At 32.4% G+C, this 27718-nt stretch overlaps 1 protein-coding gene and 1 long non-coding RNA gene across 2 annotated transcripts; one reads left to right on the top strand and one right to left on the bottom strand.

Annotated features, from left to right (window-relative positions):
- Positions 1-5263: 5263 nt before the first annotated feature.
- On the bottom strand, positions 5264-15588 carry LOC144552675 (ribonuclease E/G-like protein, chloroplastic). Its single transcript, XM_078300668.1, has 14 exons — positions 15345-15588; positions 15095-15195; positions 13874-14055; positions 13083-13338; positions 11924-12606; positions 10911-11231; positions 10139-10180; positions 9767-9891; positions 9224-9371; positions 8472-8544; positions 8254-8366; positions 7641-7754; positions 6072-6227; positions 5264-5620 (listed from the first exon to the last, which is right to left on the bottom strand). Exons 1-14 carry the CDS (start codon positions 15401-15403, stop codon positions 5429-5431), a joined length of 2565 nt encoding a protein of 854 aa, XP_078156794.1. The 5' UTR covers positions 15404-15588; the 3' UTR covers positions 5264-5428.
- LOC144552678 (uncharacterized) lies at positions 6308-7640 on the top strand. The gene is made up of 2 exons (XR_013511196.1): positions 6308-7048; positions 7553-7640. It is a non-coding gene; the product is annotated as an uncharacterized LOC144552678 (long non-coding RNA).
- Positions 15589-27718: the final 12130 nt, after the last annotated feature.

Genomic DNA, 27718 nt, shown 5'->3' with positions numbered 1-27718 from the left:
CCATGCTCTTTCAATTTCTCAGTTAATGTTTATTTATGATCGCTGGTGAGAGCAACAAAAAGTGCGCCGACCAATATGGGACTAAGAGAGCACCGAAGGAGTTTTGTTCCGGACCTCTCGGTACAAAATTGTTGCTAGTTTCCAGATAGTGAGCCTGTTAAAGCCCAATTCGGCCCAATAAGTGTGAGTCTTATCTGGGGCAGTAAAAGTCCCCTTTCTCGGAAACGGAGCCGTTCGATAGACATCGGATCCAAATTGGTTCATAATTCGTACGTGTCACTTTAATATTCGTGTGCACGGCTTCAATATTCATGCAGATCACATGCGCACGAATCACAAAGTTTACCCAGAAGATTCCGAGCAGACATTCATTATTTATCTGAACTGATTTACATCCAATTGATTATAATGTACTTAATCTTTCTCAAAAACTTAGAAAACAGTATGAATTAAATATAATGTACTCACCGACAAAAGCAAAAGGTAGGAAAAACGCGCCATGATTAATTATGAGTAACAACTTAATTTAGTATTGGGGATCATTACCTAAAGATGGTAACATGTTACTAATTTCTTACTCTGTTTTTTTCAAACAAACAAAAAAATCATCTTGCAAATCATAGTTACTCCAAATGTATTGTGATACCATCATTAATTGACAATAGTTATCAAATTCTTGCAAAATCTTAAAGCTCAACTAGGATCTCCCCTTTTCATTTTCTATTATTTACAGATAAATTTTATGTTATGAGCACATAGAACTTGATGCAATCTCGGTCCCGGATCTCGAACTCGGTTTAGTAGAATAAAAACAAAGAAATGCTAAATAACAAAAGACGAATATAAAACTCTCTCACGAAGAAAATATATTGATCAAAGTTGTTTTCTTCTCTTACATAAGCTCTCATTTTATAAACCACAAGGAGGGATTACTTTTCAACATAGAAATAAACAAGTATAAATGACTATTTAGGAAATTTAAACATAGAAATAAACAAAACATTAAGCTAACTAGCAAATGTAAACATTCATTAATATTTTTAGAAAATTGTAGATGGTCAATCCTCAAAATATGATTCCTCTTTAATAGTAGCTGCACGCTTCTCAAAGCGAGTTTGATCCCGAGTCCGACTCGGGTTGGTCCTCGTCAGAACTTATCTATAGTTGATGGAGAAGCAGAGTTGTCATGATAAAAAGATCAGTTATGATTATTGCTTTGCACAAAAATAGTAGAAAGCTTTCGCTGTGATTTTTTTTTTTTATCAGAAGCCTCTAATATCTGTTGTGGTCATTTAATTTAGCATTCAATTACCAGAATTTATATGAAATTACGCAAATTCCTCTAAAGTCTCCCGATATAGAGTACCTTTGTGATAATTAAGAAAAATCTGTTGAGGTTGTTCTGATAAAAATTTAAAAACATTAATTGAACTAATAGTAGCTTTAATCCCTATCATCTCATAAATGTGAGATTTCCGAATAAGATAATATAAAAATCTTACAAAAATATTAGTGAAACAATTGTATACTTGTTCTCTACTTCTCTTATGCATGTACATGCCACGTTGAAGGAGTCCGGATCCTAGCTATGAGGTAACATAAATTTTAAATTTGCATTCGGACCGTCCGATCATAATTCGTGCCAATTCAATTTGAATTAGTAAAATGCACTGCCTAAGGTTCTGTTGGACAAGACCCTCCTTAAGACTCTTTAAGGCTAGAGTAGTCTTCTTATGTCTTTTTAGGCGTTTAATTCTGTTGAACATCAGTTTCTTAGTGTGAATTAAGACAACCTCTTTAAGCCTCATTTTACTCGGATTTTAATCCCCTGCTCCTTCCTTAAAGCACCTCTTCCTCCTTTAACTTTCTTTAGCTATCTTTATCCCCTTTCCCTTCTTTTAGCTTACCGAACAACTCTTTAGCGCGGATTAATATTTAATCTTCCATGTGTTGTTGAACAATACCTTTAATATTTATGTCAAAGCAGATCGGATGGCCCGGATTTAAACTCAATATTTGAGTTACCTTGGGTGATATGAATTCACATTGAAGAGCGTTAAAAATTTAAAATAAAGTGTATATACTATAATTATTTGAAATTCTAAATTTCTGCTATTTTATTACAATAATTACTTTCTGCAAAAAATAACAGAAAAACCCTATTACTTTTCTTTATTTTAAAAGTTAATTAACTGCTGCTTAATTTTAGTCTCGTTCCTACATCAACAAGATTTTTTTTTTAATAAAACTAGAAAAGATAAAAAGGTTCTTATTATGTGAATAGCACTGTGTTTTTTTTTTTTTTCCAAATTGAGGGGAAATCTTAACTTTTATAAATTGAAATTACCATTTACTATCAGTCAATAGCAAAAAAAAAAAATTTAAATTAAGGTTTATATTTCTAATTAAGTTAGGCAAAGGAAGAAGATTTATAAGTTAATTTAATGCATTTATTATTATATTTTATTTTTGAGAAATGTTCCTGTACCCCGAGCCCGTCCCCGAACTGGTTTAACTGGGCTTAACCGTCTGCTAATAACGGTAATTTATTAATTTGCCATTAATTAATGCATCGATGTTTTAACGCATTGCTATTTTACATTGATTGCTTTAAATGTTAGCTTTGCACGGTTTTGTCTTGCGCTTTAATTTCATGGACAGTCTGTTAGGAGGAGTTGTAATCACTAATCCCCGAGCTAGTCCCCCGGCTTATTAACAGTCATGTAATAATTAATTAACTACTTACTTGAACATACTTTAAAGTACTTTAAAGTACAATTTAAACTCAGTTAGCTCGGGGATGCGATGGGGGATTGGTTCTAATTTTAATTATGCAAATTAACAGCTTTTGATATTTAATAACTAAAAATACAGTCTCCATTTTGAACAAGTAATCTATTAAATGAAGATTTTTCAATGTTTGTAAACACAGGTTTATATGCTTTAAAATGTGTTTGTAAACACAGGTTTATATGTTTGTAACACAGATTTTTTAATTTTTGTAAACATAGGTTTGTATGCTTTAAAATGTGTTTGTAAACACAGGTTTATATGTTTATAACAAATTTTTCAATGTTTGTAAACACAGGTTTATATGCTTTAAAATGTATTTGTAAACACAAGTTTACATGCACAAATTTTCATTGCTTTGTTTATGTTGTTTTCTTGCCAGTATATATTGGTTTACTTGCTTTACACACAGGTTTATATGCTTTAAAATGTGTTTGTAACACAGATTTTTTAATTTTTGTAAACACAGGTTTATATGCTTTAAAATGTGTTTGTAAACACGGGTTTATATGTTTGTAACAATTTTTTCAATGTTTATAAACACAGGTTTATATGCACAAATTTTCATTGCTTTGTTTATGTTGTTTTCTTGCCTGTATATATTGGTTTACTTGCTTTACACACATGTTTATATGCTTTAAAATGTGTTTGTAAACACAGGTTTATATGTTTGTAACACAGATTTTTTTAATTTTTGTAAACACAGGTTTATATGCTTTAAAATGTATTTGTAAACACAGGTTTATATGCACAAATTTTTATTGTTTTGTTTATGTTGTTTTCTTGCCAGTATATATTGGTTTACTTGCTTTACACACAGGTTTATATGCTTTAAAGTGTGTTTGAAGAATAAGCTTTAAAATGTTTGTAAACACAGGTTTATATACTTTAAAATGTATTTGTAAACACAGGTTTATATGCACAAATTTTCAATGCTTTGTTTATGTTGTTTGTTTGCTAGTACATATTGGTTTACATACTTTACTTGTTCACATGTATTGTTCCTGGCACATTCTGCAGAAATGAAGAAAATTTGTGCTGGGGAACGCCCTCGGGGATTAGTACAAATTTAGAGGTGTAAATTTCGTGCTCGGGGATGCGCTTGGGGATTGGTTCCAGTTTAGATCTGTAAATTTTTGCTCGGGGACGAATTCGGGGATTCGTTTTTGTTTTTCAAAATGAAAATTTAACTTATTTACAATGAAAGTTAAACACTTGAACACAGTAGATTAAACGTTTTTCTTTATATGTTTAAATTTTACGATTGTTTCGCTCCATTTGGCGATACTTTTGTTAAATTTGTTTAACATAGCATTTTTCTCTTCATGCAGCGAAATTCTATACAATAAAAAAAGATTGGTACTGTTATTGCGCTGTATGAGGTAAAATCTGATATTTTTGTCACCAATATTCTAGAAGGTTGGAGGACGCGCACGGGCACTTTGTTTAAGATACAATTATCAGCTTCATTTATTTTTACCGCGTGAATAACACTCTTGCTTCTTCTTTTTTTCTTTTTCTTTTTACTTTTTGTTTCCAAATTGAGGTGAAATCTTTAAAATTTATAAATTGAAAATTACCTTTTGACTATCAGTCAGTCAAAATAAAAAAATGAAACTACATTGTCAGGAGTTTTGAGATTCGCGCCATGTTAAAGAACGGTCCAAATCTAATAATGGCACCTCAGATACCCGGGGGATCCGAATTCCTTTGTCAGGGAGGCAAAAAAAATTAAAATTGTAAGAATCATGCAAGTCTTGTGATTTGGAACAAGAATCTGACACATGCATTTTTTTTTTGTTTTCTGGTCCTTTTTGTCATCTCAACGCTTCTATAAAATTGCAAATCTTTTGGTAATATCGAAATAGCAAATATATAGAGAAAGCCCGGCAAGGGAGGGTTGAAGAAAACCATTTTTTAAGGGAAAATAGTTAAAATAATGACATTTAGGGGTCTGGAAAATGAGAATTGGAGGACATTAAATAGATGCATTTTTTTGTTGTGTTTTTTAATTTCCTCCAATATCTTATCTTCCAATGCCTCTTTCTGATTTTTTTTTTTTTTTTACAAAAATACAAATAGTTAAGCAGCACTTGAACCAAGTCTCCACAATAAAAATTTAAAAATTAGGATTCTAACCACTAAATTACAAACACACATAATAATTTATGAGGAGAGTTGAATTATGTAAAACCTTAAAAAAATTATTCAGTTAAATTTTAATATACATGATTAAAAATTTTGAAATCATGGGGTGGTTAAACACCCTGGGCTATACATAAATCCGCCTCTGAATGCATGCACTTAAACAAACTTTAATTCTAACCATTAATTCAAATTTGCATTAAGTTTAACTCTTTGCTCAAAACTAGGAATTTTACCGCTACTCATTACAGAAATGGGTTATCTTTTCCCATCTACAATATACTTCCGTAATATATTCCTATTAATTTATAGAGCTGAAATGAAACAATGGTTGGAATAAACTTTGCATGAATCGACTTTTTCCTTTTGAATTTTGTTTCCAGGTGTGAGGACAATAGGCACTCGGTCTTGAAAATAAAATAAATCCTAATTGCAGGAAAAAAAATGTTAAGCTTTACCATAAACAAAGGGACTATCTTTACAATGACATGAATCATGTTGCACTGCTCTTTAATTTCTTAATGCGAAAGTGGCCACGACTCCTTAAATTCTTATTTGGAAAGTGACCGTGTCTCCTTAAATTCTTTTTGTGAAAGGGGACGCTTGAATTCTTAGTTCTGTCTAGAACCCGTAAGGCTGAGATGTCTATGATTTCAAATTTTCCCCGAGGAAATGCATCCACCCTCTGTTGATTTGAGAAAAAAAAAAAAAGTGCATGGCAGTCTATTTTTAGTATCAGCACACAGAAAAAGAGATCCTTTGACGCTAAATACAACATGTTTTTGGTATTGTTATGTGCAGCTGGACTCTTTGATAAATTGCAATTAATGTTTTGATTAAAAAAAATAGAGAGATCACTTGACGCTAAATTCAAATTCAAATTCAAATTGAATCTTAAATAAGGGTTCGATTTTACATTTTTTGTAACATTTTTTACTATTTTAAACACGGGAGCATTTTAACCCTACTCTTTTACACATATGCAAGTTAGTTAGCGGAGGCCAAATTGTGTTAAAACTGGTTAATCATGGAACCAAGGGTACCAGCAACTTGATTGAGGATCTAGCGGTCCAGTTGGAGATGTAGTTACTCTCTTGACATGGCAATTTTGTGAAAAGCGAGAAATATAGCAGTACCTTTAAAGAGATGCACACATGAAGAGAAACACTCAACACAGCCAGCTTAATGCTGTTGCCAGATGTGAGGTAGGAGTACATGTGCTTGTCAACCTGCAGCTTTAATTCCGGCCATGTTTTAGGATTTTCCGGAACAGGTCTGTGATTTGATGAGGCCTGTTTAACCAAAAGAATCAAAATACATTATATCAGCTAAAAATAAAAGAGGGTTAAAATACCTCCATTTTTGGTGTCTCCATCATGCCTCCATCATTTTTTATGTGCATAGAATAAATAATATAGATCATATCTAACTAGGGGTGAAAAACGGTATGGATAATATCCGATCCATATTCGATCCGTATTCGAAAACTTAGATGTAGATATCCGAATATCCATGTGGATAAGGATACTGAAATGGTTTTACATTTCAATTATCCGTATCCGAATAGTAGATATATACCATATATTTTAATATATATTATGAAAAACTTATTTTATTCACCATTATAATTAGATAAATATTATGACCTTTATTATTTTTTAATATTTGTTTATATTATTTTAATAAATATCCGATCTGATTTGGACCCGTATCCATATCCGTCTACTATGTCTGATATCCGCTCCATATCCGTATCCGGAAAATGAAAAAAGGGATATGGATATGGTTTTACCACTATCTGCTCCGTTTTCACCCCTATATCTAACAGTTTTATTTTGACATTTAAGTTTGAAATTTCAAGTTATTTTAGTTCTAAAAATGGAGGCATTTGAACCCTCAAAATAAAAACAGCTACAAGAAAAGAGAGTACAATAGTATCAAGGAGGGGCCAAACAGGAGAAGTGACACTGGTATATAATGGTATGCAACAGCACGGTTTTTACTGTCAATTTCATGTTTTCTTCCTTCTCACAATCCAAAGTTGTACAATTTTTCACCTTTCAAGCCTATCCTGAGGTTAATTAGGTCTAATCAAAGAAATGATGGACTCGGAGTAGGGGTGTAAATGGATCAGATAATATCCGATTTCGTCCGAATCCGAATCCGGAAAAGTACATAAATTATCCGATCCGTATCCGTATCTGAAAAATTATAACAGATACGGATACGGTAAGACATTTTACTATCCGTATTCGACCGTTTACACTTTAAACCACAACAAATGTGATATATGTTTTTAAATTGATTTATTAAATTACATATTGTATGAATAATTTATTAAATTGCATATAGATATATATTTTGATGAACAAAATAACACTATGACATAATTAGTGACTAATATTTTAATAATATAATAGATGTTTTGTAACTAACAAGCTAATTATGAAAAATATCCGTATCCGTCCGATATCCGATCCGTATTCGTAACATTTAATATCCGAGACTATCCGTATCCATATCCATATCCGAAAAATTATAACAGATACGGATACGGTAAGACCACAATCCGATCCGTATCTGACCGTTTACACCCCTAACTCGGAGAAATAATTAGGTTAACTTTGGGTTAAATGTAAAATTTATGGAACATTTACCAGACAAATCAGATCTGCAACTTCCATTGAAACCTAAAAAGGACTTACGCGGCGAATTTGATTTTCAATTTTCATAAAGGACATCTCCAGTGCCTCAACCCGGCCGGTACCTGGGCAACAGATGCACGGCTGACTAATCATAAATGGGACGCTTGGCCTTACCTACATTATAACACATGCAAATATCTTTTACTCTCACCTCAAAAAAAAATATATCTTTTACTCAATGTACCCTTTGGATTGGCTGAAGGTAATTGAAACATTATCTGATGCAAAATTACACTATGAAATTTTTAGTCAAACCTTAGTACTATAATAGAGAAGGCTATGGTAATATGCATATTACACAGCGGCACGCGATATGGACCCATATTTCCGTTTTAAAGTTCAAACAGTCGATCTGAACCGTTCAACATGATCTTCATATGAAAATATACTTGAAGACCAAATTTTTACATTTTTTTTAGAATTTTCATAATATTTGTTTAGGTAGGTCAAAAATCACTTGAGAAAGTTCTAGACCGTAATATGCATATTACTATAGCCTCATTCATTATAATATACTAGCGCAAAAGGTGCGAGTTAATCTTTACAAGTTGGGATAACTGAAAGCTCAAATTGAGGCTTAATCACACACACACGTACAAGTTGAGATACATACCCTTTTCCTAGAGATCTCCATCAAGCCGTGATCTGAGAACTCATAAACTTTAACTTTAGAACGATCTCGTTTAACTGCCTTTGTCATCTCTTCAAACACCTTCCGTATACTTGCTGATGCAGGAAACAGTAAATAAAATAATAAAGACTTGTAGTTTGAGAGCATTGATGGAAGGAAAAGAACAAAAAAAAAAGAAGCTTAAAGTCCTGGTAACTTACATTTATCAGACATGTTAATGAAATCCACAACAATTATGCCGCCGAGATCTCTCAAACGCAACTCCCTTGCAATCTTAAAAAAAAGAAAGATATTTATGGTACATTTTGCAAATAACACCCTAGTAGGTCATGATACTTGAAAATATAACACATCTTGATATTTGGGTAAATTTGCCCAAGCACCAAAGAGTTCTTTTTCTAATACAAAATCAAGCCAAGAAGACTGAAAATGTGGGATTCAGAGCTCAGCTTTTGTTTTACTTAAATCTATTTATATGGTTGAGAGTTGAACCAAAAGAGAGTGGAAGGTTATTGAAAATATACAAAATTTTGCATCCAAATTCATTAAATAGTGTGTAATATGCAAAACAGGATGCAACATAAACTCAACTGGATATATCTTGCATAAAATTTTCATTTCCCAACCTAACTCATTCATAGCTTCAATATTAGTTGTACCCAAATTTCTATGTCTGAAAAATTCCCAATGAACCACAAATCCTTGTTTCAAAATAAACCCAGAATTTTCTATTTGGCGAAAGAAACCAAGAATTCAGATACTGGTGTTTTATAGAACTGAGAAGCAATTCCTAAACTTCTCAATAAAATCAGGACTAGTTTCTGGTTCTTCCAGACTGCAAATGGTGATCCACTAAGACTTTACGGGTCCCGCATGGAAACTTCCAAACAAATCAGAACATAATGAGAATACTCCTCACAAAATATGCCTCAACAAAGGTGAATATTCATACTTGCTTTGCAGCTAAGATGTTGACATCTAGAGCAGCTCTCTCTGCAGTATCGCCTTCTCCAAAAACACTAGAACCAGCATTCACATCTATTGATACCAATGCTTCTGTCTGCTCTATCACTAAATAACCCCCATTTGATAGATCAACCCTAATAAATGGAGTTGCATACAGGAAAATTAATATTGTTGAGGGTCAAGTAAAATGAATAAATTAACCCTAATGACTCAGGTTTGGGGTTAATAGCATATAGGATATTTGTGCAGTTGGCATAAACTGAAAATTCAAATTAGTATATACTTGAGGCATAGTTAAAATTTTGCATATGATATAACTGGACTAATATGATAGAAGTTATATCCAGAACAAGCATGTATAAACTAATAATATGCATTTTTTCAGATTATGTATATAAGATCCTTAATTGTACATCTACCCAATCAAGATGGTACGGTTGACCTGTCTGGTGCGAATGGCCTTTGCACCAGAGTACAGACCAAATCAATTTTTGCTTGTATACAAGATGAAGATAGCGGAGTATCACACCTTTTAGAAAGAATGCCGTTTATCTCTTCTTCAATTTTGTACTCATCAAAAATGGGTGTTCTTTTATCATACAATTCTACCCTCTCACAAAGCTCTGGGGCATTTTCTTGGAGATAACTCATTACCTGGGCAAATTAAAGAATCAAAATCAGTTGTGTGACTATTTGTTTATTGGGATATACAAACAAATCTAACTTTTTTTATATTAGTAAGCATTTTGTCAATCATAAGGCTGTCAAATGAGTTTGTTGTGAATATAACCTATGCCTTGATTATTTAAATTAATTTAGTTCACTGAATGTGCTTAATTGCAAGTCCATTATTGTATTAAAGATAGCATTTTATAATGCATAGCAACAAACATTCACTTGCCTCATGATACGTACGGGGAGAGTCAATCACCATGCTTTTGACCTGAGAAAAATCATCCCTTACGAGTTAATTGTTTTATTATGCAAAACAAAAATCAATAAGAAATGGCTAAATCGTTAGATGCGTAACTCAACAATTGACTCAACCATAATTACCAACAACAAGAGCTTTAGACAATCTTAAATTAGTTATTTCTGCTCTATGAGACTTGATCACATTCAAAATGTTAATATAGATCCAAGCCAAACATACAGGGGCAGATCTTAATGTAAGCCAAGGGGTGCTTAGCCACCCCTATGGTTTTAAAAATTATAATTATGTGTATTGATATTTAATTTTTTGTTTATTGTTTTGAAAGTAGTTTTTATATTATCCCCCCCCCCCGCCCTTATAAAGTGCTAAATGTGTGCTTGTAGTCTAGTGGTTAGAATTTCACTTTGTGGACTTGGGTTCAAATCCAGCTATTTCAGGGGTGAAACTATAAAATTTAGATTTGGGGGGGAGAGGGGGGAATGAACCCAAGGCTCCACAATAACACAAATTGGAATTCTAACCACTACGCTACAAGCACACATATGATAATTTATGAGGGGAGCTGAGCTATAAATTTTAAGAAAAATAAATTTCAATATACATGATTAAAAAAATGGAAATCATGGTGATGGCTAAGCACCCCCTGGGTTCTACATAGACCTTCCTCTGCCAGAGGCTCTACATGAAGAACACCGGGTTGGCAAAATAAGACTAAAAAAACAAAGACAAATACTTCAACCTTGTCATTAAATAAATCCTGGACAACAGAAAGGGCCTGAGGCATGGCACCGTGCAGCAACACAGGCACAGCCCCCTCAACGCCCTCATCAGCAGCTCGTGCCGCTGACCTGGCACGCTCAGCAATCTCCTTCCAGGTGGAAAGAAGCCCATCCAGATCCTTCTGTAGCTCCTCTAATGAGTGACCTGCTGCTGCGGTTCGCAGTACGAGGCCGATGCCTGGTGGTGGCTTGAGATTTTTTGCTATTAATTTCAAATGGGTTTTCTCCGACCCAGAAATTTTTCTTGACACACCAACCTTGTCCTTTTCGGTACCTAGCACCTGAGGAATTTTCTATATGTCAATTTCTTTTGTTGTTTTAAACCTTTAGTAATTAGGCCAAGCCCTCAGTATTATAGTAGCTTTGGCAGATACCTGTTCTTATATTACTTCTATTTATTTCTTTATGTGCTTTAGGAGTTTACTAACAATATTAACCCTCAGCTGGTATGCCCTGATCATGGTCAGACCCAAGAGCTTCAATAAGGTGGTGGTCATGTCACAGTGGGTTTTCAGAACATGAAAGTTCATTTTATTCTTCCTTTCAATGAGGTGGTGGTGTCTGGTTGAGGACTAAACCATGGAATAAGGGGTTTATGTCTCAGTTATTCCACCAAACGCAGATTAACTAAGCCGACCTAACTAGGCGTAACTCTAAAATTATGCCTCTAAATTTAAACCACCTATCAAGGTGACTTAAGAGTTAGTCACCCTACGGCCCCACTGTCAGCGACTATCAATTTTTTTTTTCCCTCTCTCTTCTTTGATCGATACTATTTGTTACCAGCTTAGGCTATGACATAACTTTAGACCTCAACTAAACATTAATAGCTTAAGCTGCCCTATGTTGGAACAATCAACTTAGGCCTCAACCAAACACCAACACTTTAGCCCGGACATATGTGCAGCACAACTGAAATAAATAACACACTAAAAATATAAGAAAATAAATCTTCTAAAGAAGTACTACTAACCAAAAATCTACTGCTTAGGTTCGGATAAGGGGTGAGTTTAGGGCCCTTTTTGGGGAGTTCTTCTTTTTTAACTTGAACCATAATCTTTGTACCTTTCTTCACATTAACCCACTGATTCCTCTTTTTATTATTTCCACCTTGCAATGCCTCACACACAAAATCGGCCACCTCCAAATCCTCCTCTCTCTCCTCATCATTCTTACTTGTGGTATAAACAAATGGTTTTATAGATTGCTTAATTTCCATGAAACCTTGCTTCATACCAATATCAACAAAAGCTTGTTTTGAACAAGGCACGAGCTCCGTAATTACCCCTAGGTATATATCATCCTTTTGCACCTTATCTTTTTTTTCTGATTCCAGCAAAAGCTCAACAAGCTTCCCTTCCTCCAAAACTGCAATCCTTTGCATGGTGCATGCTGAGGAATTGACTAGTATGACAGTGGACCCCACTTCCACCTCCCTTGGGGGATGTGAGGCAACTGCCTCTGTTTGTTCTTCAAGTAGTGAGTATAGTTTGGCATATTTGAAGTCAATTAACCATGGTTCTTCTATAAGGCCATATTTTTCTCTTTGTAACTTGGAGTTGGAATTCTCAATGCAATCATGACCATTGATTTGGATAATACTTTGGTCATCTTTTCTTGTAGTGCCGTTTTTATTTTCCAGAATGTTCTGCTCACCTGCCAATCACTGAGAGTAATTAAAATATCCAGTGTCATAACAAATAAATAATCAAAATTGTATAGTTTCATTGTTGGAAGGAACCATCTTTTGATTCATTTTGTGGAGTTGTCATAAGTATTGTGCAAATGTTCCTTCGCATTGTCTTCGAAAACTGTTTCTATTAATTGGAATAAGCCCCAGAATCTAAAGCCTTCATTTCTTTGGAAATTGTCGCTCAAAATTTCAAAACTTATCTATTCTATTCATTCTATTGCCATCACAAAACTAAGAAGAAAAAAGTAAAAGAAAAATAGACAATTTCTGCTGTTGAATAGCAAATAATTGATTAAATAGATAATACAAAATTACAGTTATATGAATTAATTCTCCCCAGCTTTGAAACGGCCTCCCCATCGTGCTACTTTAAAAGAGAAATGCTAAAAAGTAAAATTTAAGCAATCAACAAATTTGAAATTATTATTCAACCATATACCTGGAGAGAGATCTTGTTGGGCTGGATGGGTTAATAGATCTATTGTAAAGCCTGAGTCCAATAGCCAAGATCCCCATGAAGGAAGGGGAAACCTATGTATTGACTCACGCATCCAACAATCCCTAACCCTAATAAAGTCATCCCCTCCAGTTGAGACAGGAACAGAGAGAGAATACTCAGGTCCTGGTCTCCATTCTATAACTGAAGAGGTATGTCTTATGATATAGTTATACTTAAAGTTAATTCCCCATGGTACCTGAAAAAACATGTAATTTTCGAAAATCAGCAAAAAAAAATGGAAACCCAAAGAAAGTAAATATAAAATTACAAACTGGACAATACCAGTACCGGACCTGACATAATATTCCAAAGACCTAGTCATACACTTTAGATCAAATATAACTAAAGATTATTTCAGAAAAATTAAATTAAATTTGCAGCTTCTTTGTAAAAGAAACACAATAACTCTCTGTATTAGCGAACACAGCTAAGGAATTATTATATTTGTGTCTAACAGCCACAATTTTTTTTCAATTATTTGACACCAGCACTCATCATTAGATCAAGTTTATACAAACTGCTGATTGCCATCAATTTTACAAGTTCACCTGACAAACATTTTTTTTTTTGCACAAGCCCGAAAAAAAGGATCAGCCCAACTTATTCAAATGCTGCTTTACAAGTTAATATTATAAAGTAAGGGTAATGCAGATTTCTTTTCCAACCCTCCTTGCAAATATGGAAATACTAGGTTCTATTTGCAATTGAGATATAGTCTTGGGTCATCATACTTCAATTTGGGTTTCCCACAAATTGGAGGTGTGAAGCGAACGAGAGAAAGGAATAGCCTGATGTGGATCCCAGCAGCCCAACGAAACTGGGCCCCCTGTTACGTATACTACTCCATCTGCGATGTTTGCTTCTATGCTCCATAAAATTGTACAATGTGCTTTACATGCCACACTAGAAACATCTGAAATAATAATAAAAATTAAATTGTAGGTCTGATCTACATAATACATGCACAAATTACAGTGTCAGATATAGAATAAGGAACTCCTTCACAGAACCATTATTTCACTTTATTGACAGATGAAACCAAATAATTGCATATTTAGCGAGTAATGCTCAGCAAGTAAAAACTAGGTTAAGGGAAGCTAAAGTGACTACATTGTCCGGTTGTCCCTACTTTTTCCATATTAACTCAAAACTAACATTCTACAAGTAGCTCAGGAAATTTGCAGCTTAGACCCTGATCACGTTGACTTAATTTGTTTTTACAAAACTTTGCAGTAAACACAAAATGTTATTACCAACCAACATAAAGAAATACAGCTTCTATATAACTCTGGCTTGCAATTGGGCATTGTTTGTAGAAGCTAAGTATCTAAAACTGAATGGTGTTAGTTGCAATAAGAAAACATTTGGGAACTATTTGCATATGCTAAACTCTAAAACATAAATATGCATACGCTAAACCAAAGCCTAAAATTGCAAATAATCCAGTAACTTCTTTTCACAATTCGATTGAATTGTTAAATTGCAAACACTATGCAACGATCGGATCAGATTGGATAGGGATCCCTGTTCACTGATTGCTGGGTTTAGGATGTTATTCAGAAAAATAAAGACTATGCTTGATTGTACTTGGGTACTAGACTATGCTTGATTGTACTTAGGTACTATGGTGGCCAGAAAGGGATCACTCAGCAGTACCTTCCAACAGGGTTAGAAAGGGTTTAAAGGGGGTTTTAGTATGTGTTGTTATTTAATTTAATTGAAGGAGTGTTAATTGTAAGATGTAAATACTTTTTTTCTTTAATGAAACCGGTGGTACATTTTACAGAAAAAAAGAAGGAAAAAAAAAAAATCTATAATAAGACATGAAGAGCAAACCGCATAATAAGTTTAGCTAGAAGGGGGTCAAATATGTAGCCTCCTTACAAATACATAATGAATAATTAATAAATAAACAAAAACATAAACAAACAAAGAAGCATGCAGTGACAAACCAGATGTTTGAGACAGAGATGGAGAACTGAAGGAATGAGTTTGAAAAGCGATATGAGTAGTACCAGCATTATCCTTTGAATCAGTTGAATGACTGAAATGCCTGTATAACCACAATGGAATTGGTTAGCCTTAAATCAAAATTATTAGCAAATTAAGTACGTCTTAGGAAAACATGTGTAAAACTAGTGAAAATTGGGCCATAAAAGTTAAAATATATAAAAAATTGCAAGTGAAATAGAATAAGAAAACCCTTTTAATGAGACGAAACAAGCTGGAGCAACCAAAGAAGGTGCGGCAGCGGCGGACATGAGAGAGAGAGGAGAGATGTGAAGAGGAATAGCACACTATCTCCATTGATGCTCCTCTTTTAGAAGGAGAGATGAAAACGCTAGAGAGAGGAAGTGGTGGAGGGCAAAGAGAAGCCATGGCCATGTAGATGCCACTGCATGTCAATGATTTCTCTTTCTTTGAGGAAGCAGTGCCGAGAGATCCCTAACGAAGGGTTTTAGAGGAGATAAGAACAATAACTCGAACTCCTCGAAGAAATCATATTAACTGAAGTAACAGAAATATTATGTTTAGATCCGGACCGTCTAATTGACTCCGCACGAATATTAAAGGTACTCTCTGCATTCCACATCGGTCCGTATAGGCTCAGATTCTGATCAGACGGCCTAGACGTAAAAGGAAACATTATGTTACCTCAGAGTATTTAACTAGAATAAGTGATATGGTAACTCGAATCCTCTCCATTTTCGAAGAGGTCAGTAGATGATTTCTCTTTCGAAGGTTTATCCGATTTTTAATCTGTAGCATTTTCAAAAAAGAAAATTAAATTCAAATATACCTCTCAATAACTTCCAAATTATATATTGCTTCCTCTAAAATTCATAATATCATATTTACGCTTGTAAACTTCAAAAATTCAAAAATTTATCCATTTTATTGTTTTTCCATTAAAATTCATTTAAATATATAAAGTACCCGTTTTACATTTTAGTAAGAAAAACAAATATATAGCATGTTTCAGAAAAAAAAAATTATCATTCTTCTAATAGATCAGCTTTTGAGGGCAAACGAGTCATTTCTGACCTGTATACAATGATATTTGGGTATGTCTGTGTAAGCGTCATAAGTAGAGAAATTGCACATTTGTCTTTGAAAACCGACTGATTAAAGGACTAATTTTTTTTCTAAACATGCTACATTTTTTCTTAATAAAGGGTAAATGAGTTTTAATAGAAAAAAAATGGATTTGTGAGTTTTTGAAGTTTGAAAGGGTAAATATGATATTATGAATTTTAGAGAAGAAAATACATAATTTCAAAGTTTTTGAAGATATACATGAAATTCCCCGTATTAAAATATTATAAAAAATAAACATTTTGCTCTTTGCATTTTCCACATAAAATTCCAAACGCAGAAACGCAGGATCCGTTTCTCCCTGACATTTTTTTTTATAATTAGTTATTTTTTATGTAAAAATATCACAGATTTATAAATAATTGAAAACTACAAATAACGAAATCAATTATTAATTTATTGTGTTAAATTGTTGTTGTGATTTTAAATTTCCTTAAAAAGGTTATTTCAGTTTCAAATAAATAAAAATAACCTGTTATGGACTATCATAATTCATGTAGATCTTTTGCAAGCTTTCCTGAATAAAGCCATAATAAAAAAAATTGAAGTTTCTTATTAAAAGTTATACATAGGGGTGCACAAAAAATTCGAGATTCGTGATTCGATTCGAGTTCGATTTGAAAAAGTTCGAAAAAAATTCGATTCGAAAGCAATTCGGTTCGAAATTAATTCAAACCAGTTCGATTCGAAATTAATTCAATTTCGAATTCGAATCTGGCCCAATTCGATTCGTGTGGTTTACGAACTAGGCCCAATTCGAAATAAAAAGTGCCAAACCCAATTCGAATAAAAGGTCAGTTCGCGAACCTTTTGATATTGTTAGGTTGTGCCAAGCCCAATTAAAAAGTACCAAGCCTAATCTGTGAGAATTTTTCTTGCTTCACCAAATTTTACTTTATTGCATTAATTCGCGAACCCCTCTCTCTCTCTGCCTGTCCTCTCCAGCTCAATTTGCGAAAACGAAAACCCTCCGCCTCCTCCGCCATTTCTTCTCCTCTAGCTCAATTTCGAACTAATTTCGAATCAAATCGAACTAGTTCGAATTATACCGAACCAAATTCGAATTATACCGAACCAAATTCGAATTGACCTTTTAGGTTCGAAATCTATTTCAATTTCGAATTGGGTTCGGTTCAAAATAATTTCGAATTCGAATTCGAACTAGACCCAATTCGATTTGGTTCGGTTCGTTTGCAGCCCTAGTTATACATGTTTAAACGAATTTTCGTTTGCATTTTTTGCTGGATATCTTCAGCTTACAAATTAATTCATCCTGATTAAAATAAATTAGTTCTCAACAATTTCATTTAAACTCTTCATTAATTGTCAATAAATTAATTTATTTGGATAATTTTTCTATCATATTATTACAAATGTTATAATTTTGGGGGAATTAGATCCATGCCACTCCAAAACTTTAAATTTAGAAATATGCCACTCCAAAGTTTTGATTTTGTTAAATGCCACTCCAAATCTCACTTATTAAGATTCATGCCACCAATACAATATGAATGTATAATTTTAATTTAACAATTTGCATAATAATTGAAGTTACCAAAATAACCTTGATCCAAAACCCTCCTCCCCACTCCAACAGATGATATGAAACAGATCGCTATGGAACAAACGAAGGCAATGAAGAGAATTGATTAACGCCAACCCTAACTCGCCTCCTCTCCGTTGGAACAGTGGGAGCTCTTGAACTAGAATTGCCATACCTGATCCTCATGCTGTTCTGATACCAGTATAAACCAAGCAAAGGTCTAAATGAAATGAAACATTGAGATCCAAAGAACCCAAATTTGGTATGCCACTGTATTCGTTACACAAATTTGATATGCCATTATTTTATTTTGTTTTATATTTGTTGCCATTATTTTATTTTGTTTTATATTTGTTTCATTGCTTTTAAAAAAAAGTAGACTATGAAAAGCTACTGGCAACAAAATAATAACAACAATCACAATAAAAATATATTATAACCCAATGACTAAATTAAAAAAAAAGATTAAAATTATCATAAATCTTATTTCTTGTAAGCATGGCAGTTTAGCACTTATTAAAATATATTATAACCCAATGTTTATATAGCTATTTTAGCACTTATTTCTTTTAAGCATGGCAGTTTTTTGAGGGATCAGAAATCTGACTATATCTTACCAGTACGTCTGGGAAGAGAGGAGATGAAGAGAGGATGCGGAAAGAACGACGGGTGAGGGTTTTGTATTGTTTAACTTATCAAATTTGGATCGGATTAGACCCATTAAAGGTGTAGAAATGAAAGGATGAGGGTATTTGTGGAATATATGAAAATACCACTCAAAATACAACATTTTATGTTTATTTTTTATTACAAATGTATAATAATTTGGTATTGATGGCATGGATCTTAATAAGTGAGATTTGGAGTGGCATTTAACAAAATCAAAACTTTGGAGTGGCATATTTCTAAATTTGAAGTTTTGGGATGGCATGGATCTAATTTTCCCTATAATTTTTTGTTATACGATTATGTAATGATAATTGACTGGATTGTTTTATTATTATATGATTACGTAATGATCATTTTTTTAAGTTGTATTATTGTCTCGTAATGTTGTTAACTTAAATGTTATGTTGTTCAATAATCATTGTGATCACTATTTTTTAAGTCATTTTCTTATTTGAGTAGTTTGTTCTAATATATTTTTTTAGTCATTTTCTTACCTGAGTAATTTGTTCTAATATTTTGGGGTGTATGGTTACTTGTATTGTATTTTTATTTTTATTTTTAGTCATTGTGTTATGTTTCAAGTTTTTTCAAATTTAATGTCATAGGTTTAAATTTATTTTTGTGAATATTAAAGATAAAAGATATCAACATTTATGATTTTGATGTACCAGTATAGAATCAGTAGATGTACAGAATAAAACAGATGGTCATTTCCTGGTGCAAAAATCAAGCATCAAGATGTGTCAAGATATTATTTTGAATGGAAATTAGGGAGGCATATACAGGTGCAGGAGATCTAGACAGTTTCTATTGTTGTTAGAAGCTTTGATTCATAAAAATTTGGTGGTATAAATACAACTTTAAAAAAAAAAACACATCAGTAATCGTTTTTTTTTTTTATTTATTCTGTTAGTGAAATAAGAACAGCCATAACTATGAATTTTTTTTTATAAACCATAATTAGAAAAAAAAAATATATGAAACCAACATGATTATTTTTTTTTATAAAAATCATAAGAACCGGAATGTCATTCCGGTCCCAGCCGTTCATAGATTTTGAGAAAAAAATATGTTGAAAAATTGTAAAAATATATAGGACCGAATTGCCATTTCAGTCCCCAAAAAAAAAAAAACGGGACCGAAATGGCATTTCGGTTCTTATGATTTTTGTAAAAAAAATAAAATAAAAGTAATCATGTTGGTTTCATAAAAATATTTTTTCTAATTATGGTTTATAAAAAAATATTTCATAACTATTACAGATCGACTTACATACCATTCAATTATTATTTTCAGCACAATATTTTCGATTTCAGAAAAAAAAAAAAAGTAAATTTGTTAAAGGTGTTAGAAACTAATCACATATTCAATATGTATTGAATTTTATCATTTTGTACAACAATTTTAGCAATAGTTGATAAGAATTAAAATACATTTCAATCTATAACACAAGTTTTCAATTGCAAATTTTATGTTATATGTTAAAAGCATAAGATTTAGTACATTTATGATACCATTTATATTTTATATTAGAGATGGGCTACGGTGAGTTGCGAAGTAAAATGAGTTTCTACTTCACGCCGTATTTTCATTTTGAAAGTTCAAACGACCGATCCGAACCGTTAGATGTGATCTCCATATTTAAATGTGTTTGGAGACCAAATTTTACATTTTTTGGAATTTTTTTACTATTTATTAAGTAATTTTGAAAACTACCGTTTTGCTGTGAACAGTAAAAAACAGTAAAATTTGGTCTCCAAGCACATTTCAATATGGAGATCACGTTGAGCGGTTCAGATCGGTCGTTTGGATTTTGAAATTGCAAAATATGAGTGTGAAGTAAAATAATCGCTTTCCAAATCCGAATCCATATCCGAATCTCTGCCTAATGCTTAAAAATTATCCGCATTCGATCCACCGGATTATCTGAATTCGGAGCGGATTATCTGAATAAGATAATATGATTATGTGTGAAAAATAATTAAAAAAAATTGTATACTTGTCTTAGGGGTGTCAACGGGTACGATACGGGTCGGGTGGAGACATTTTCATACCCGTACCCGTTATGATAACGAAAAAAAATCTTTACCCTTACCCGTATTTTCGAATACGGTACGGGTCGGGTAAACGGATAAAAAAGTGTCATTAACATATCAATTTGTGTTTTCGATAAAATATTTTTAAAATAAGAAAAAAATAATAATGAATACAACTAATTTGTATTATAAAAATTTAATAAAATACAAAAACTTTATTGTATCATGTATCATCTTTATACAAATATATATTTATATATGTAATTTTATTTTTTTTAAATTATCTTATACTAAAACGGGTAAGATAACGAAAAAAAATCATTACCCTTACCCGTACCCGATTAGCTAACGAAATAAAAATCTTACCCTTATCCGAAAAATCGGATACAATACGGGTCGGGTAAACGGGTAAAAGGGTGCCATTGACACCCCTAACTTGTCTCTTCTGCATGTGCATGTGCATGTCACATTGCAGAGCATTAAATGAAGTGTATAAGTAGGATTATTTGAAATTCTAAATTGCTGCTATTGTTCTTGAATAATTTTTTTTCTCTGCAAAAAATAACAGGGAACCCTATTTTATTATTTAATTAAATTGCTAATTAATTTTAGTTTCGTTCCTATATCAACAAGAATTAATTTTTGATAAAAATAAAAAGTAAAAAAGTAAAAAAAATGCAACTACTTTGTCAGAAAGGCAAAAAGCATGAGAAACATGCAACTCTTGTGATTTGAAATAAGAATTTGACACCACATGCATTTTTTGTTTTCTGGTCCTTTTCTCATCTCAACTCTTCTATAAAATTGCAAATCTATTGGTAATATCTAAATTGTAAATATATAGAGAAATTCATCCTGAAAGTGAGTGTTATTGAAAATTTCTTTTGAGAGAAAATAGTTAAAATAATAATAATTAGGGGTCCGGAAAATGAGAATTGGAGGACATTAAATAGATGCATTTTTAGTTGTGCTATTTGATTTTCTCCAATATCTTATCTTCCAATAACTCTTTTTCAAAAAAATAGTTGATTTCCAAAATTACAAGGACTTTGAAAGTGAGAATTAGATGAAATCAAATAAATTTATGCCTATTTGATTTGATGGTTTTATTTGATTTCCTCAAATATTCCTTTTTAATGGAGGTTTACAAGAAAATATGAAATAAGATTAATTTGCAAAACGAGAAGGGGTCAATTTGAGTTATTGGTGAGGTCTTTATTTAAACAGTCTCCGTCATAATTAAAATGTTCCTTTTAGTGATTATTGATAACTACCTTTTATATTAAATTTATTTTCTTCACTCACTTTATATTTTGGCATTGAGACTTACTGAAAATTTCTTTGTGTATTACCGGCGGATTTTAATTAGGAAATTAGTAAGGGTTGCAAATATTTTAAATACAATAGATTCTATCATTTGCAACTACTACTGATTTTGCTGGTGTTGGATTATAATTTTCTTAATCCGTGAATAATTAATTAAAGGCAAACAACATTCAATCTAAACATTCATGCATGTTAAGCGCATTCGGCAGATTTCATTACAAAAAAAAATAGTAATAATAAGTTATATTTGTGGGAAAAAAATTACAAGAAAACATAATATTCTCAAAGTAACAATAACATAGAGAAAGCTTAACTAAAAAATAATTTTAACAAGATATTGCTATTATAATTATATCTAACTAATCAAATTTTAAATCTGTTATTTCGAATCTAATAAATCAAATTACACAGATTAATGGAGTTGGCATAGAATTTTAAGCAATAAAAACGAACCCTGCCAGTACCCGTCCCATCTGGTATGGTTTCAGCTGGACTGGTACGATTCTCAGCTGATACCGTTGAACTAGCATTGTGAACATGCCACATTTTTCATAGATGCTTAAGGGCATGTTCGGCTGCCAGACGGGAATGGAAATGGACTTGACTTCGGATCCAATTTGAATGGTTGAAACACTGTGTATGTGGGAAAAAAAATGGACAGTGATAACAATCCCCGCAGGTTTATCCCCGCATTTATCCCCGCAGATACTGCCAAAAAAAACATGGGGGGACCGCCCAATCATTAATGAGCGTTTAAAAAACTGCGGGTATTTAACTTGAAGCATTAAAGTATTTACGTTGAATTTGTCAGGTATTAAACCCTATGCAATAATCTCTATTTATGAAAAAATAAATCAATCCATTAATTGTCCCCGCACAAAATTTCATTTTTTTTTGAATCATCCCCGCATAGCTGGGGACCATTAAACATTGGGGGACCACTCAATCATGAATGAACGTTTAAAAAACTGTTAGTATTTAACTTGAAGCATCGAAGTATTTAACTTGAATTTGTCAGGTATTAAACCCTATGCAATGATCTCTATTTATGAAAGAATAAATCAATCCATTAATTGTCCCCGCAAATTTTTTTTTTTTTTTTTGAATCGTCCCCGCACAACTGGAGACCATTAAATAAACAATCCCCTCACCCAATGATAAATACTCTGAGACATAATGATAAATATTTTATGTTACATGGGTAAATATTTGACATTATATGGATAAATACTTTATGTTACATGGATAAATATTTCTTAGGCATACTTTCAACTTTCAGTAAAACATCAATGATAAATACTCTCATGCATAATGATAAATACTTTATGTTACATGGATAAATACTTTGTATTGCATAGATAAATACTTCTCAGACATAATTGCAACTTACAGTAAAACATCAATGATAAATACTTTCAGACATAATGATAAATACTCTATGTTACATGGATAAATACTCTATGTTACAAGGGTAAATACTTCTCAGAAATAATGATAAATACTTTTTTGAACATCAATTAACAGATAAGCATTTATTAACAGTGATTGTTATTAGATAACAGTATAATTAATGCGCAGATTGTTTTTAAAGCAATAATTAACGCGAGAATTGTTATTAGAGGAATGCATAATTAATGCGGGGATGGGAGTGGGGGGTTCTTATAATTAGTGGGGGGATAAAAGGAAACTTTTAGGAAAATTAGTGAGGGGATAAAAGGAAACTTTTAGGAAAATTAGTGGGGGGATATATGGCATTTAAGGAAGAGAGAGAGTGCGGGGAAAATGGGGGGATGGAAGTGGAGGGTTTGTTATAATTATTCAAAAAAAATTCACTCTAAATGATTTTTTTTTCACAGGCACAGTAACAGTCGAGCAGGTCCTAAGTGATTTTTTTTTCACAGGCACAGTAACAATCGAACAGGTCCTAATTGTGCCATGGCAGCAGAGAGAACCCCCTTGACTGACTGCAGCTTGTCAGTGAAAACAAACATGCATCTCTCCTTCCATAAATGACCACATGATGGTGACAAATATAACCAAATTAACTGTATTGATCAATATTTTCTTTGACTTTGATCTCCCTCTGCTCCTTTGTAAATGGTTTGATAGATTGCCAAAAATCGAACCACGGCTGAGAAAATACGTGAAATTTATCCCCTTTCCCCAAGCACCATTTCAGGTGAGGTGCTAAATTATTTCTTAGACGCCATATTGAGATTCCCATTTAATCTATTTCTATGGAGCTGAATTTTTGCAGTTAGAACCCGGAAAAGTAGCTAATTATTTTGGTAACAAAGTTACTTTTTTTCCGGAAGAGATAAATTGGAAAAGGACATCAATAGTTCATATGGATCCTAGCAATTATTTTACTTAGGATATACAAAAATATTAAACATGTCAAATAAAAAAAGGAACAATCTCTCTCCTAATTTGTACTTTCTAGACATTTCACTTGCTATTTTCTGCGCAACAATCCTTTTCTTTGCTTCTTTGTTTATTTCTATCATTTTTGGAAGAATTATATTTGTACACTGTTAAATACTAATGAGCAACATAAACTATTTTGTTGATGCCGCCTAACTTTCATAGGCCCAAGTAAGCTGTAGCCCAAAAAGGATTCTGGGCCCAAACCAGGTCTACAATCTTACTTTAAACTGTATTCTTTTATCTATAGATCTATGTGTAGCAGGTCGAGATTTAACTATATCTCAACCCGCTTAATATACAGCAACTCCAAGAATCAACATCGAAACAGGTAACCCACATTTGAACCGAATATTCTCATATCCGGATCCACTGTCCGATTCCAAATCCAACGGTCGAGATCACTAATGAACGAATTTATTCGTAAACGGTTAGAATAGATCAAGCGGATCTGCGGATAGCATGTCCCACTTTTTTCTTTTAGTAAAATAAGAAAAACAAATATTATAACTACCTCAGAATAAATAAAAAAATATTAATTGAACTAAATAGTAGCTTTAATCCCTACCATCCCATAAATGTTAGAATTCTGAATAAGATAATATGAAATTCTTTTTAAATTTAATTGTATACTTGTTCATTTCTGCATGTGTATGCCACGTTGAAGAGTGTTAAGTGAAGTATATACACTAGGATTATTTAAAATTCTAAATGGCTGCTATTGTTTTTACATAATTATTTTGGCTGCACAAAATATCAGAAAACCATATTTACTCTTTTTTTTTTTTTTGTTTACTTTCATTAAACTGCTGCTAAATTTTAGTTCATTCCTAGATCAACAATAATTTATTTTTAATAATAAATAAAAATGACTAAAACTGTAAAAAGGCTTATATAGTTATATTGAATAACACTATTTTTTAATCCCAACTGTCTAGGGCTGTCAAAAAAGCTCGCGGCTCGCTCGTGGCTCGCCTCTAGCTCACTCGGTAGTGGACTGAGCTGTTAACGAGCCAGCTCGGCTCAGGCTCGGGCCAAAATAAACGAGCTGAGCCAGGGGTCAGCTCAGACCGGGCCAGCTCGGCTCGTTAAGCTACAGTGGATTTAGGGTTTAGTTCTGTATAATTTTAAGTCCAGTCCCATTTTCAAAGGCGCAATTATGCAAAATTGATATATTTTCGGTTTGAGAAGAAAGGATATGGACTTTAGTTGCTTGAAGATGTGCCTATTGGACAATTTCTTAAATTTTTTGAATGAGATTTCTTATTTTTTTTAATTTTGAATTTGTATAATAGCAGCCCAATAAAGCCCAGCGAGCCAGCTCGTCAGCTAGCTCGGGCTGGCTTGTCACAAGCTAAGCCAAGGGTTTTGGCTCGGATGATCTAAGTCCAGCTCGCTCAGTCCAGACTCAGACCAAAATAAACGACCCGAGCTAAGGCCCAGCTCGTTTACAGCCATACCAACTGAGGTGAAATCTTCAGAATTTGTAAATTGAAAATTACCACTGACTATCAGTCAACAGTAAAAAAAATTCAACTACTTTGTCAGGGAGACAAAAAGCGTGAGAACCATACAAGTCTTGTGATTTGGAATAAGAATCTCACACCACATGCATTTTTCTTTTTTGGTCCTTTTCTCATCTCAACTCTTCTATAAAATTGCAAAGCTGTTAATAATATCCAAATTGCAAATATACAGAGAAAACCCTTTTTTTAAAGGGAAAATAGTTAAATTAATAATAATTAGTGGTCTGGAAAATGAGAATTGGAGGACATTAAATAAATGCAATTTTTTTTTTTTTTTGTGTTATTTGATTTCCTCCAATATCTTATCTTCCAATACCTCTTTCTGAAGCTTTCTTGATAAAAAAAAAATAGTTGATTTCCAAAATTACAAGGACTTTGAAAGTGAGAATTAGATGAAATCAAATAAATTTATGCCTATTCCATTTGATGGTTTATTTGATTTTCTCTAATATCTTACCTTCAACCGTTCCTTTTTAATGGAGATTAAAAAGAAAATGTGAAATGAGATTAAATTGCAAAACAGGAAGGCATACAGTGATTTCCATAATTATTTCTTGTTGTTATAACTATTTTTTAGATGAAAATTATTTTCTTTACTTATTTCATAATTTCCAAATTCTTAACTCCTGTTTATATAATTTCATTCTTGATTTCCAAATTAATCTTCTTATTTATTAAATATCTTATTATCTTCCACTTTCAATGCCTCTTGCTGAAGAATTTTTTGAGAAAAAATAATTTCCGAAATTACAAGGGGCTTGAAAGTGAGAATTAGAGGAAATCAGTAAATTTATACTCATTTGATGGTTTATTTTATTTCCTCTAATTTCTTATTACCCTCAACCGTTCCTTTTAATGGATATTTAAAAGAAAGTTTGAAATAATATTAATTTGCAAAATTAGAAGGGCATCCAATTTTAAATGAGGTAAATTTGAGTTATTGGTAAGTTGATCTACCTAAATTTCTTTATTTATTAATGGCGGGATTAAATTAGAAAATTAGTAAGGGTTGCAACGATTTGAAATACAGCGAATTCTATAATTTGCAACAAGTCCTGGTTACGAGTGTAAATTGGCCAGGGTTGGAATTATTCATTTTAACCCATACCTAACTAATCAAAAGTAAACAGTATTTAATGTAAACTTTTATGTTATACAGGTTCGGCAGTTTAAAAATAATAATTAAATATTAGTCATAATAAGTTACCATCGAGGAAAAAAATTGAGAAAATATAACACTCTCTAACGAATATTAGAATAGAAAAAATTCAATTAAAAATAAATTTGAACAAGATATCGTATTATATTTCAATTGTAATTATATATAATAAATTTAAAGCTTAAAAAAAATATTGTACAATGATCACACCAGATTCTACTTAATTTTTTTTAATAAAATCGATATCCAAATTACTTAATTCTTACTCAATTGATCGAATGTTAAATCTGTTATTTTTCGAGTCTATTTTATTTGTGAAGTTTTTTTCGAGTCTAATAAATTAAGTTAGACAGATTAATATGAGACAGACAAATTTCTTTAGGCAATAAATATATGAGCGACCATTTTTATTAATATCCCTAAAAAACTAATTAATTTTAAAAAGGTCCCTGTGTACCATTTTTTTTATTTCTGCCCTGACCGTCTGGGCTTCGGGCGGCCCAAAATACAAAATGAGGCGCCAGCCCCTGGGGCGCCCCATAAGGCCAGTGAGGCGCCAGCCCCCCGGGCGCCCCACGGTTTTTTTTTTTTTTTTTTATAGAGATCTTAGTATTTTGATTTAAATAATTTTGTGAAGAAATTTTTTTTCTTGTTTAGAGTGTATGCCAAAAAATAAGACAATAGTTGATTTGAAGTATATTTTAAAGAACTAAATTATTGATTTGATTCCTTAAAATTTATATGCATACCAAAATCATTAACCATAGACAATAGTTGATATGCAATACAAACTCAAA

This window comes from Carex rostrata, chromosome 4 (genome assembly GCF_964058835.1).
Source record: "Carex rostrata chromosome 4, lpCarRost1.2, whole genome shotgun sequence".
NCBI classification, from domain to species: Eukaryota; Viridiplantae; Streptophyta; class Magnoliopsida; order Poales; family Cyperaceae; genus Carex; species Carex rostrata.
The sequence above is the reverse complement of the archived record's forward strand: the minus strand, read 5'-3'. Positions and strand labels throughout refer to the sequence as shown.

Coding starts and splice junctions, on each gene's coding strand:
- LOC144552675 (XM_078300668.1), bottom strand. CDS start 15,403: ATGTCCGCCGCTGCCGCACCTTCTTTGGTTGCTCCAGCTTGTTTCGTC. Junction 8,367..8,471: donor CATTAACATGTCTGATAAAT/GTAAGTTACCAG, acceptor TTCCTGCATCAG/CAAGTATACGGAAGGTGTTT. Junction 5,621..6,071: donor ATGTGTGCATCTCTTTAAAG/GTACTGCTATAT, acceptor TCAAATCAACAG/AGGGTGGATGCATTTCCTCG.